This window comes from Canis lupus, chromosome 3 (genome assembly GCF_048164855.1).
Source record: "Canis lupus baileyi chromosome 3, mCanLup2.hap1, whole genome shotgun sequence".
In the NCBI taxonomy this organism is placed as follows: Eukaryota; Metazoa; Chordata; class Mammalia; order Carnivora; family Canidae; genus Canis; species Canis lupus.
The window spans coordinates 45124470-45137852 of record NC_132840.1 but is presented as its reverse complement, the minus strand read 5'-3'; the positions used below and the strand labels follow the sequence as shown (position 1 = coordinate 45137852).

The 13383-nt window shown below is 38.7% G+C and overlaps 1 protein-coding gene across 27 annotated transcripts in view; it reads right to left on the bottom strand.

Moving 5' to 3' along the window:
- Window positions 1–13383, bottom strand: part of SGIP1 (SH3GL interacting endocytic adaptor 1) — a 204969-nt gene that overhangs the window by 107717 nt on the left and 83869 nt on the right. For 8 of the 27 annotated variants that reach the window (XM_072820660.1, XM_072820659.1, XM_072820661.1 and 5 more), the window contains 4 exons: window positions 8838–8862; window positions 7754–7837; window positions 5779–5847; window positions 2133–2189 (listed from right to left, as the gene is read on the bottom strand). In XM_072820660.1, coding sequence (XP_072676761.1) covers window positions 2133–2189; window positions 5779–5847; window positions 7754–7837; window positions 8838–8862 — 235 coding nt within the window. Of the gene's footprint in view, window positions 1–2132; window positions 2190–5778; window positions 5851–7753; window positions 7838–8837; window positions 8863–13383 lie in introns of all 27 variants that reach the window. The other 19 variants (XM_072820664.1, XM_072820679.1, XM_072820672.1 and 16 more) reach the window with 4 other exon arrangements.

The following is a 13383-nucleotide window of genomic DNA, read 5'->3' as shown; positions in this document are numbered from 1 at the left end:
GGGTCTCCTGTACTCTCACCTCTCCCTGCCAAAAGCAAGATGACATAATCTCTTAAGAATAAAACCTTTCTTATGACTTAAAGAAGGTAGTGTCTAGTGTAGAATTGCAACAGCAATTCTTACATGACCTAATTAGTTTTCAAGACTAAATAAATATGAGGGAAATTATACTTCATTTAAGCATTCACATGTTGACCAAAGATAGCACTAGAGTGTAGGGTTTAGATGGAGTAGTATGTGATTTGATAAGTGATTTGGCATTTTTATTGTCATACTTCTTGTTTGCTTAGAGTATCCCATTTTTTGTGTGTGTATTAAAGAATCTTACAAAATACAAAAGTCCTTACAAAGTCCTTCTAGGTAATGAAGGAGTAACTAACTCTGGGAAAACAAATCACACTTTCTTAATATTTAGTAGTTCCCCTTATTTGTGAACAATTTGGATTTAGGGTAATGTATTTGTGAAAAATTTGAATTTAGCATAACATAGGGGTTGGGATAGATTTTAGGGAGCTGAACTGCTAAAAATACCTAAAAGATCCCGATCCTGGGAAACAGATAGAGAGGACCAGGTGATGAGGTTGGCAGACTGACCCGTTTTAGACTGGAGGAATGGGAAGCATCAATAATTTAACCTCTCTGAGGTTCAGCTTTCTTTTATGTGAAATGCAAATAATGTGTTTGCTTTGTAGGGTGGTAAGGACCCATAGCATTTGATATTATGACTGACAGAGTCAATAAATGGTGGTATTATTTATTGTAAAAATAAAATATTGGGGCTCCTGAGTGGCTCAGTTGGTTAAGTGGCTGCCTTTGCCTCAGGTCATGATTCCAAGGTTTTGGGATCAAGCCCTTCCTCAGGCTCCCTGCTCAGCAGAGAGTCTGCTTCTCCCTCTACTCTTCCTGCTTGTGCACTGTCTCTTCTGTCAAATAAGTAAATAAAATAAAGTAAAAATAAAATTATTGTTAAGAAATATGGAAAAGCTTTAATATCAAGATTAACTTTTATAATAGGGGAGGCTGGGTCAAGATATTCATCTAATGGATATACATGCAAAAGCTTTTTGTAGGGATTGTGAATTTGGGCACCTGCTATACAATAGAAATGATCTTTGATATGAATATGATCTACATGTTTTACATGATTGGAAATCCAAGAATGATTGTGGCTATCCTATTGTGGTTGGCAAAGTAGGTGTTGATGATGTGAATCCATTTCCAGGGGAATCCGGTGGAGAGTTTAGGTCTTAGCTGAGAGTATGCTCACTCCTTGAAAACAACGAATGATTGTCACTTGACCTGAGAATAGTCTATACCATGAAGTTCTAATAATTGTTTTGTGTTATGGTTTGGATGTTTGTGTTCCTGCCAAATTCATATGTTGAAACCTTAACCTCAAAGTGATGGTGTTAGGAAGTAGGGCCTTTGGGAGGTAGGGCATAAGAGAGGAGCCATCATAGTTGGGCTGAGTGCCCTTACAAAAACTTCCCAGTGAGGTTGCAGCTAGAAGGTGCATCCACAAACCAGAAAGTGGGCCCACAACCAGTCACACCAAACACCAAATTTGCTGGCACATAACAATAGACTTCTCAGCCTACACAACTGTTAGAAATAAATTTTTGTTATTTATAAGCCACTAAGTTATGGTATTTTTTTATAGCAGAATGAATGGACTAAGACACTATGAAACCAAGCCCCAGAGGTTAACTGACTTGAGTTGATTCTCAAAGATGCTTAGAAAAAGACCAGGACTGTAAAATCTGGAGTTAATATTTTAAAAAGCATATTTTTGGAACACATATCACAGGCTAGGCAGGTACTGATATAATCTGCAAATCATTAGCTCATTGAACCCTCTCAATGTTATAAAGTAACTACTGACTTCATTTCTGCTGGTTAGCAAACAACTATCCCAAAGCCAGACACAGCTGATATATGGAAGGGCTGGGTCTTGAATCCAGTGTTAGAGACTCTAGTGCCCTTAACCTCTATCTCCCTAAGCATGCCAGGCACTGCCTAATGAAATGGAGAATGTTCACTTATTTCTTTGCCTTTTATAAACATAAGGATGCCTCGACTCATTTTCAAATTGTGAAACACTTAATAAAGAAAAACAATCTTCTGATACTCACATATCTTTCCCAATCAATTTCCGCATAAAATCCATTTGGTGCCCCATTGCTTTTCTTCTGCAATAAATTTGAAAATAAATTTAGAATAGAAACATTTGAATTAAAAAAAAGGAACAAAGAACACTTAACTCTTATCTCTATTTAGCAAGAGCTATCAAAATCCAGCACTGGAAAGACAAATTAGAGCAGCCTATTAAGCAATCACAATGGTGTAACTGAATGGTAAATTGAGCTGCTGTGACACTGCATAAAAGAGCTTACATACTTATTTCACAAAAGACTGTAGGATACCTAAGCATAGGGATGGTAACAGCTAGCTGTTCAAATTTTATTCAGTTACTGAAAAATTAGAAGTATCTACATTATAATTTAATCCTCCACACCTTAAGGGGATATAATCATTGACTTTCATGTTGCTCTTATATACAATTAGTTCCAACATGTCTAAAGAGTATTCAAGTCATTAACTAACCTTCCTTTAGCTTTTCTAATACTGACTCAACTTTTCCCTAACCACCTCCTTGATAGAATGTAAAGGAAATCAACTCTGAATTAATTCAGCTCCTAGGTATTAAAAATAGTGTTGGTATTCTTTTCAAGTATAGGATTCAAGGATTGACTGTGGATTTCTGTCATCTGTGTGTTCTATGCCTCCATGAGCATACATCATTGAAAGATGACTAGATATCAGCGTTACTGTCTCTGGATTCTATTCAAGTTCTATTTTAGCAACTAGAACAATCACGATAATGGCCACAAGCACTTGAGCAAGGATGTGGCAACACACAAATAGAGATTTCTAGGATTTCCTACTTTTTTGTGAGCAAAGGACAAAAACACAAATCAGGTTGGTAATGGAGAGTCCATTTAACAACATTCCTATATTTAGCACATACAGCAATGGTATGTCACCAAGCACTAGCAGATTTCAGAACAGCACATATCAAAAATGGTGAAGCATGAAGGGTGAGGACAGGACTTCAAATTTAACAATCACAGGTAAAGTCCACTGGAACTACAATGTGAACAGCCAACACCTAATTTGACAAATAGGTAGGAGAAGTAAGCTTTTCATGTATGTGTAGCACTAGAAGAGCAAATTAGAGGCAACCTAGTAACCATGGTCATTGGCTAGGACTTACTGGATGTTGGCCTAGGCATTCTAAGAACTAGAAGTTCTGTTAGGGTGAAGAGTGGGGGAGGCATGGATATTGCGTCCACGTCCTCTCTCTCCTTATCCACCAGCACTGCGCTAGTGTACAAATACAAGAACTCAGCCATGCCTCCAGCATCCAACAACATAGGCTCTATAACCCTCTTCTATTTTGTTTTGCTCCTGACAAAGATCATATACTTTGTCAGACTACAACATTTTAACCTTCTCACAGAACTGCCTTTATTGAATTAGTGTTTTGATGATATTCTCCCTAATTTGAACAATGGGCATTTTTAAAACCTGCCAAATCAACCTTGTACCTCTAAAAGCTACAGAGTTAAGGACATGGTCCGTTACATGATGGGTTATCCAATAATAAAAAATCTCTCCCATGGAGAATGGGCATGGTTCCTATCTTCTTTTTGTCATATTTGCTCTCTTGCTTTCTTTTTTGATTCCTACTTTACCAATTGGTTTCCATATGACTTCTTTGCAAAACTCTTCAAAGCTTTCTTAACAAGTATATTTATAAATTCAATATACAAATTTAATTTATGATAATGGGAAATCAAACGAACAAAGTTGATTCCAAAGAAGTAAACTCACAAATTTTGTGATCACCATAGTACTACTATTAATATACTAAACATTTTTTCAATACAAAGGATAGTTATCTAAAAACCAAACAGATTAGGTAAATTACTGAGATCAAAATTCTAGTTTGCTTCCATAATAGTCTCATCTCCATAACCAAAACCCTTTACAACCAAGATAGTTTATATGTTCAGCTAAATAAATAAATAAGCACGCGCGCGCGCGTGTGTGTGTATCGTTCCTGAGAATACATATTCAACATTATGAATAAAAGTTACTGAATTTTCTAGATCTGGGCTGAGTGAAAATTTCCCAGTTTCCATGGAAACTAATATAGAAGATTGAGATGAAGAGAAAGCAAAATCTAAAAAAAGAAATTTCCTTTTAAACTAGAAACATTTTTAACACAAATACCAGACACAAACAACAAATCATAAACAATACATTTTTGGGCAGATAGCATACAAGCACACCACACAAATACACACACACATATACGGCTTTACCAGAGGAACTAACAATTTGGCCTCATTTGTGCTAGCAGATAATATAGATATATTTCGTTTCACAAGTGGAAATTGTCAAGTTAAAGCTTGGCTAGAGCCTGGCTGAAATTCTTCTGGTCAAACCCCAAGAAAAAAAGCAATTCTCCTGGTTAAACCACTGATGCAAGGTACATCTCATAGCAATAATAGGCAAGGTGATGGCTCTTTCAATTTTCAGTTGGAAACATTGAGGAAGCAAGAAGCAATATAAATAGGAAAATATCAATTAAAGACTAGGCTTCATTGTAAAAGCAATATTGGATATTCACTAATACATGAACACTGATTTTTTTCTCTTGGAGTTGAAGTTACATATTCTTTTGTTCTTTTCTGTATTTTCTAAAATTCTACATTAGCATAAGTAACTTTTCTAATTTGAATATATGACTTATTTAAAGATAATTGAGGCTCGATCAACGTTAGTCATACTAAAATAGGTATTTTACTTTGGTCAGGCTTATGATCTGCTTTCAGATAATGTGATGGGCTAAATCAACATATGTAGTAACAATAGTGTTCAATTATACATTCATCAAAGTTCTCAATTTCCACTGTGAATGCTCCTCTTTTCCAAGGTCAGCTCATGGCCACATAGTGTTCCTTGGACATGAAATATTAAAGATACATGATATACTACATAAATATTATCTTTTTGCCACTGAGGCAAGACTTGACTCACTTTGTAAATAATCCTATGGAACAGCACTGTTCAATAGAACTGTCTGTGAATGTGAACATATTCTGTATGTGTACTTTCCAATATGATAGACACCAGCCACAAGTAGCTTCATATGAAGTACTTGAAATGCAGCAGGTGCAACTGAATTTTGAATAGGCATATGTGGTTACCACATTGGACAACACAGCCATAGTTGCTGATAATCTGGGCCTGGGTCAGCATCCCTGACTCACCAACCTTTGGTCAAGTACATTGGTTCCCACAAGCCAAGGTCCTGTCAAATTCTTGATGTTACTGAGATAGTGCTTATCCTCATAAATGACTACTCATTTCGTATGGTGATGTTTATATTATAGCCAAAGCTTTCTTAAAGATAACAGATTATTTTAAAAATTTGGATCTCTGTCCTTTGCCTAAGGCAAAGGAGACACATATCTTTTTATACCAGATCACTCTTTGGTAGTATTTTCAAATGTCAATAAGGTCTATATGGCTGATTTAAAAATTGGTCCTGGATATTCAAGAGTAAAATTTGGAAATACCTAAGAAAACCTTCTCAAATTGATTAAATAAATGCTACTGTTTTTTTTTTTTTTTCAAATTTCATATTGGGATTTTACTCACTGTTTCTACCACCCCTTGGAAATTTTAAACTAAAATCTGTTTCCTTACCGAAACTTTTTTTCCTCCTTCACGAGCACACTCTGCTTTGTTATTGTAGGGTGGTTCATGTGGGCTGGGCTGCTGGAATTGATTGTTTTCATGTAGAAAAAAGTTGTTAAAGGATCTGTTTGTTCTTCAAGACACATATAAAGAATCACATGGAGTCAGCAAACATACCATAGAAGAAACAATTTCTAGACCAAATCGGAGGGCCTACCAATCTTGGCAGGGTTCCTTAATCAAAGATGGACTTTGGGGCCCATAATGAGGCTCTATTCAGCAGGCCAGTTTGGCTAGGCCAGGAGAAGAAGGAAGAAGAAGGAAGATGCATCCCAGGCACTAGATTTTATGTGGAATTAGTCCTTATTCAGCCAGCACTCAATTTACAGGTAGAGAACAGACACCAGGACACAGCTAAGAGACTAAATAAAAATGCTTACACTTCCAATAGAAGTCTGAAAAATCTAGCTCTACCATATTTTCCTTTTATCAAAGCCTTCCTGGGGGTTGGCAAATACATACAGCATGAACAGCTGACAGCTCCAAATCTGGGCCCTTCTCCTGTGCACGTGTTCAGGAGGAGCAGAGATCTCTCACAGCAATGGCTGGGACTCCCTGAGCCCCCCAGGCTGTGTGGATGGAAATCTGAAAACATGTGAGTGTATCCTGCGCAAATTAGAGTTTGTCTCTGAGTTAGAATGCATTGTCACACGCAGCTGCCTGAAGTCTCAGATGTCATGACAGAGAGCTCTGCTGGGGAAACATTCACCAGTGGGGATCAAGACAAGCCCACCTTTGTACATGCAGCCCTGCCATGAAGCCTCTGTAGACTAACCTTCAAAAGCATTGTCACCAGAGATAGGCTTCCTTAAGTTTTGAGGAACAAATTAAATAAGCATCAGGACATCAAACTTATTGCACAGCCATTTATAAGCATTAAGTGTGTGCACCACCACCTGCAGTTTGCAAACCACATTAGTGAAACCATACATTTCAACCTCAGATACTTTTCAAAAGACAATGATTTGGAAGCTAAATCAGCCAGGTAAAAAGAGGTAAAAGAAAGTCTGTCTGGATTCACAGATAGAGGATATTAAATAAATCAGTCTGAGTTTGAAAGAAAATCAGATTGAGATCTCTGAGGACTGAATGCAAACAGGAACTTGCTCTCCTGGGCTGGAGCGCTATCATATCATAGCAGTGATACGATAAGGAAGTTCTCAAAATTTGGTGACCTAGGAGTATTTGGGGGAGTTTTTCCAAATGGTAAAACTAACAGCTGGCTAATAATTTCCAGTTACCTAGGAATCTGTTCACCCTGCTTCTGAGAACATTGCATTTATTTTGAATGTAGCCTTTTTTTCCCAAACAGGTCTGCTTTATTTCCTGAGAAATCAAAATTGAATGATTCCTCTTTCCTAAAATCGTGACCAGTGGTATTTACGGCATTTCCAATTAGGGAACGAGAAGGGTACAATGGTTGATAGATAACTTTATAGGACTTGGAATGGTGGCAGAGAAAGAGAACTCAGGGAACTCGGGTAGGAAGCCCCGACTTCAGGTGCACAAGTCCCCAGAATCCCGGCCGGGCTCTTTAATGCAGCGCGTACTCATAACCGCCCGCTGCCTGCCAGGGCTGGACCTACATGCCAGAGCTGCGTGTTCCACCAGGGAATTAAACTGATGGCCCTAGAAGAGCAGAGAACACTGAGGTAGCAATGGGGCCTCAGAGACAATGGAGGGCTAGGGGATGAGGAGGTGTGTGTGGGGGGGGGCACGAGGGGGAAGGGGTTCAGAGAAAAATAGGACAAGGGTGAGGGTGGCAGAGCGAGAGAAGCAGGAGATAGCGGCCCAGCCTGGGAGCAGCAGGGACAGAAGCAGAGAAGAGCTAACAGAGCCTTGCTGAGGTCAGAATGAGGGGGACAAGAGAACCCAGGGAGGGGCCAGGACAGAAGCAGAGAGAAGACACAGAAGCAGAGAGTACCTGAGACAGAGTTAACGAGAGGGCTCTGAGCCAGAAGCAAGAGGTGAGGAGAAGCTGAGTCTTCTGGGTCTTTTTTTTCCCCTGCTGAATAGAGCCTTGATTATAGCGTTACCCAATGTCTGATCAATTTCAGTCTACTTTCTTAACATTTCATGGCGAGAACTACATGAATGCAAAGGGACCCCATAGCTAAGAACCTTGAGTCAAATGTGGAAGGAAAACTTCAGCTATGGCTGCAATTAACACCTCAGTTTGGGTATAATATTATAAAGGGTGATTTTTAAAAATATATATATTTTTAACCACCAGATTTATTTTAGTTCCCACTCCAGCCCAATGAGCCTAATGTGAGTCGCTCTTCTTATTCAGTAACAGCTGTTCTTTTGAACCTTCTGAATAGGCATCTGATTTAGATTCGGAGGAAGTCATTTTAGAAGTTGGTACAGACTCCCATAAGCTCAACTCAGATAAATCCAAGGGCATGTGCCACAGTCTTCTTAAAGAAGCAAGAAATCTGGTGGCCAGCAAGGAGTCATAGTCACTGTTAAGCCTAAACCCAGTGGACACATTTTCCTCCTTCAGGCTCTAAATTCAGGCATAAGTGGTTTCAAGACCACTCCCTACTTAGGAATTGAATATAGAAAATGTATCTACAACTCAACTAAAGGGGAAAAGCTTCTTTCAATTTTATTGGATCTCAGCTCCATTATGACTTTGTGGCCTCTGTTGGAGAAAAACATTCTCACTTAATGAGCTTTTATATCATTAAATTGGAAATGAAATAACAGTTAATGGTAGCAGCCCCTGCAGGAACTGTCTGGCTTTTGACCCACCATATTGATGAGGTTTGCTTGCCTACTCTGGGGCAGGATTTTAGGTGAATGCAATAAATAAGTTTAACTTGACCAAGACTGCATTTGTATGTCCCATGCCATTACTACAGAAAATTATAGCAGTGAGAGGTCTGAAAAGTCATTTAGGCTATTTTTTCCCTACAAGAAAAAAAAAGGGGGGGCTTTAAGAAATTTAAACATAGTGTATATTGAAGTGCAAATCTACTGAAAATGGTCATTTAAATACTTACAATTCCATCTCTATCTGGTGAACCTCTGTAACAAAAAGAAATTGGTAGCTATTAGGAAAGGAATCATTCTTGCTACATAGACTAACGCACAACGATTAAGATTCACAAACCACCTCTCCCCCTTTCCTGCATTCCCACCCCAGTGAACCTGGCTAATGCAAACTCAATCAAAATGAATTGGTTGAATGATATTTGATTGTGGGATGTGTGTCTGTCAGGGGTGGGGGAGTGAGGGTGGGTGGGAAAGCAGATTCTCATTAAAAGCTGGTGTCCAAAAAGCACAGGTTGCTAGTGCAGTGCCTTGTTCCACTTTTGAGAGGGTAGTTTATTAAGAGTCTATCTTACTCAGCGGGCTCCATTAAACTACCACAAGGAATGTGAACTGACTTGTCCTCTCTCATCTTCTCCCCTGTGAGTGGTCTTGAATTTTCCCCTCTAGAAAGGAGCGCCTATGGTGTTTTTCTATTTACTTTGAGAATCTGTATTTTCTTCCCTATTTCTATACTTACTGTACCTTTGATTAGAGGAGAGCAGGAAATGGAGGACAATGTTTGCTAAATGGCTCGTTCTGCTGATTGAAGTCCAGGATAATTAATTCCTGGTGACACTGTGCTGTAGTGCCAAAAAGTAAGGGTTCTAGTGTAGGATAAATCTGGGTGTTCAGCCTCCACCACTTATTAGTTCTGTGACCTTGAATACAGTACTTAATCTCTCTGAGATTGTTTAAATAAGAGAAGGTATAAAGAATTTACAATTAGTTCCTGACACATAGTATTTTAGAATGTTCATTTGTTATGATTTTCCCCCCTCGTTCATTATGTCTCCTCACTGAGAACACAAAACTGACCACTTGCAGTCATTTTAGACTTCACAGCAAGTAATATCACTGTTTCTCTGGAAAACTGAAATGAAGGAGCTAGAGTAAGGGAGAAGCGAGAGGCTAGTCACTGTAACTTTAGAACTTCCGATTTTAGTTCACTCTGTAAGGAGCTAGAAAAAATGTCATTCTATTAACGTGGGGACCAGAATTATGCTTAGATGAAGACTTGCATTGTTTGGAAGAAAAACTTAATAGGTGCTTGAAGTGGACTAGGAAGTTTTGTGGAGTTTGCTGTGGTTGGAACTGTTCTTTAGAAGGTGGGACCATTCTTTAGAAGAATGTAACAACATTCCTTACTGATTCATAGAGTGGGGCAGAGGAGAGAGAGGGAGGAAAAGGGGAAGAGAGAGATGCAGAGAGTTGGTGGCACATCTTCTGGGCTCCAAGATGTGACTCCCGTTTCTCACTAACATGCCTTTCAAATTTAGCAAGATATTCCATTTGGATTACAAAATGCTTGGTAGGAGTACATCATTTTTCACAACCAGTTCTGTGTCCATGTAGATGGATGCAGAGGTGAATCAGTGATACATGGGCTAGAAGCAGATAGGACCCAGATAGTAAAAGACCCATAGGAGTTGACAGAAATCTTAGGGTCTTTGAACCTGGCTATGGGAATGAGCTGGTTCAAAGAAATTTCTACCTAAAATAGAAGGGTAGGAACATAAAAGTTGATAAAAGTTAGAATTCATTGAACAAACATTGAGTGCTTCTGATGGGCCAGATACTAGGCTAGAATCAGGGGATAGAAGTAATGAAGATATGCTCCTCATAAAAAGAATGAGACAGGCAAGTAAATCCAATGGGTCATTATGGCCATAATAAGCCCAGAATGGACAGAAAGTACAGAGAAAAGGCATTGATCCACACTCATCAAAAACAACTTGCCCTTTTCAGATCTCTACACCACACACAAAACAAGGAGCATTTCTTACTAGGATAGTAAACTTGTTTGAAAGAAATTGAGAGAGGTCATTGTATCAACTTTGGGGTAGGATATATTCAAAGGCACTTATCCTTGTGGATATGTCTTTGTGGGCAGCAAGTCATAGATGTGGAAAAGACAGGCTCTGGAGAAAGGCCTGGCTGTGGTGTTGCCCACTAGTGGTCCAAGTACAAGAGTATATCAATAGGGGATCTAAATGAGAGGCCACTTGACTCTATGCATTTTTCAGCTATAGGGATGGCATTTCAAAATTTTAATCAGAAGCACTGTAATTATACATCAAAGCATTGCGTTTTATTCTGCCTTTGTCTTAACCATTGATGGAATGAGGCTGGTGCTTCCTAGTATGGCAGCAGTAAGCATGGCAGTGAAGATCACCAGCTGTAGTACCAGACTGCCTGGATTCAATCAGCTTAGATTCCTAACTGCATCACCTTGGGCGAGTTGTTTTACCCCTAGTGTCTCGGTTTCCTCATTTACTAAATAGTCATGAAATTGGCATATCCCCCATAGGTCTATTAAAGGATTCAGTGAATTAATAGAAGAATATAGTAAATATTCATGAAATGTAATCTAGAATAAAATTATTATACAGTCTGATCTAGGACAAGGAATAGAATGATATTAACAGTCTCAGACTCTTGAATGTATTTTCAATTCATTTCCTAACCCCCTCTTATGAAGTTTTATATATTTTTAAAAATAAATCTTTTTTTTTCTTTTTAACAGCAGACCATAATATTTACTGACCTCTCTTAAAGCTAGTCATCTACCATGGACACTTTGTCTCTATTTTAAGAAGTGTCAGTAACCTATTGCAACCACTGCCCCTTCCTTCCTCTGATTATGGTCTTGATTATAATGTTGCCCATCTAGTCTTTTTCTTCTGGATGATAAAGAATGGGCATTTGATTCTGGACTAGAATCCTGGCTCTAAGTCTTATTTTCCAGATAGCCTTCAGAGAGTTACTTAATCCCTTTTGGCACTGATTTCTCTTCTCTAAAATTGAGATATTACTTCTGACCTTATTGAATCACCATGAGGATTAAAAAGGATATCGGTACATAGAAAATACCCTGTCCAGGGCCTGTCACTTAGCAGCAGCTCTCTCTTTTTCTCTATTGGCCACTGGAATGATGATCAAATCAGGAAGCTCTGGTCCTAAGCCCCCTCTCTATTTAAGGAGGTACAATCAGTTATAGTTGGAGCTGGCTGGCTAACTGTAGCAGGTTGCCTGGCAACCCTCACAGATTTGCGACAGTCCTGAAAACAGTTTGCATCAACAAGCTTTCAATGATTGCAGCCGAACAGAAGCATTACCTAAAGCTGAAGGGACAGCAAATTGCTGGAACATCTTCCCAGCCTTTTGCAAGAATGATGTATGACCCAATTAGAGAGCAGGGGTTCATGAAAAGCCAAGGTTTACAATAAACAGCCTGTTCTTTGACCGTCATTACTGGTAGAACTAGTCAATGGCTAATTTGCTAACATGTACTTAATCTGGGGTGCACAAATGATAAGAAGCTAAGAAGAGATGGTTAAGATGCTACGGTAGTGTCCCACACAAGACGTGGCATGCTGTAGGTGACAACAGATGTCACTGACAGATGAACTGGTACAGTGGCCCTTTACAGGAATCAGATTCCATCTTGTATAAACTGAGGCCCAGGAAAGTAAAATTTATTCCGAAGGCCGAGGAGCTATTGGCCGTGCTGGAACAAAGTCCCAGTCTTCTGACTCTGGTGAATGTACCATCACCTATTCTGGCTGGTTCATTTTTAGACAATGGCAATTTCTTAAGAACTAATGGAGATTACATAATTCTCAGAAATACATTCCTAATTCAATCATTTTGAAAAATTTGCAAGACTAGAGTAAATGTGATTTCCATGAAATAATGATCTACCAAAAGAAAAGTATAAAGAAAAGATAAGAACAGATTTTTAACATGTGAGATCTAGACAAAAAATAGCTTCCTCCCCTTACAAAACTCCTTACCCTGTCTGGTTTTAAAGCCTTCAAGGCTTCAAGATTGCCCAGTGCCTTAGAAAAGAAGACCAGACACCTTAAATTAAAGCCTGGCCCTTAAATTAAAGCCTTTCTATCTGGCCCTAATGTCCTTTCTAGCCTTGCCCACCATTACCACCTTTACCTGTAGCCATCAGGTAGACAAACTGCCCTAGTTATCTTGTCCTGAATACCTACTTGACTTTTCTACCTCTCTGCTTTGGCTTTGTTGGTCCTTTTGCACGAGATGCATGTCTTCATTTTCTCCAAGTCCAAACTCAAGGCTCCTCCCTCTCTGAGATTTTACTGATCATCTGCCCAAACATGAGTTTAACCATCCTCAATTTTCCATAAAATTTCATTTTTAATTGCTTATAAGGAACTCACCACATATTAATTTGTCTTAGTAATAAGACTAGCATCCACTTGCCATTTACTGAGCATTTACTAAGTAGAAGGTACCATACAAGGCATTTCAACTGTTATCTCATTTTGTTATATGAAGGATATTTCTTTGGTATGGTAGATATTTTATCCCATGATTTATAAGTTCTTGGAGGACAAGGACACAGAGCAGTGTTTGGGTCTTGTGCAAAAATTTATGCATAATAAAAGGGTACAGAATGAAAAGCTAACGGTGAGAAATAAAGGTAGCTCTCTTTGATTTCACCTGTGTCCACAGAACTGTGAATTTTCCCATTTTCTAACTTTC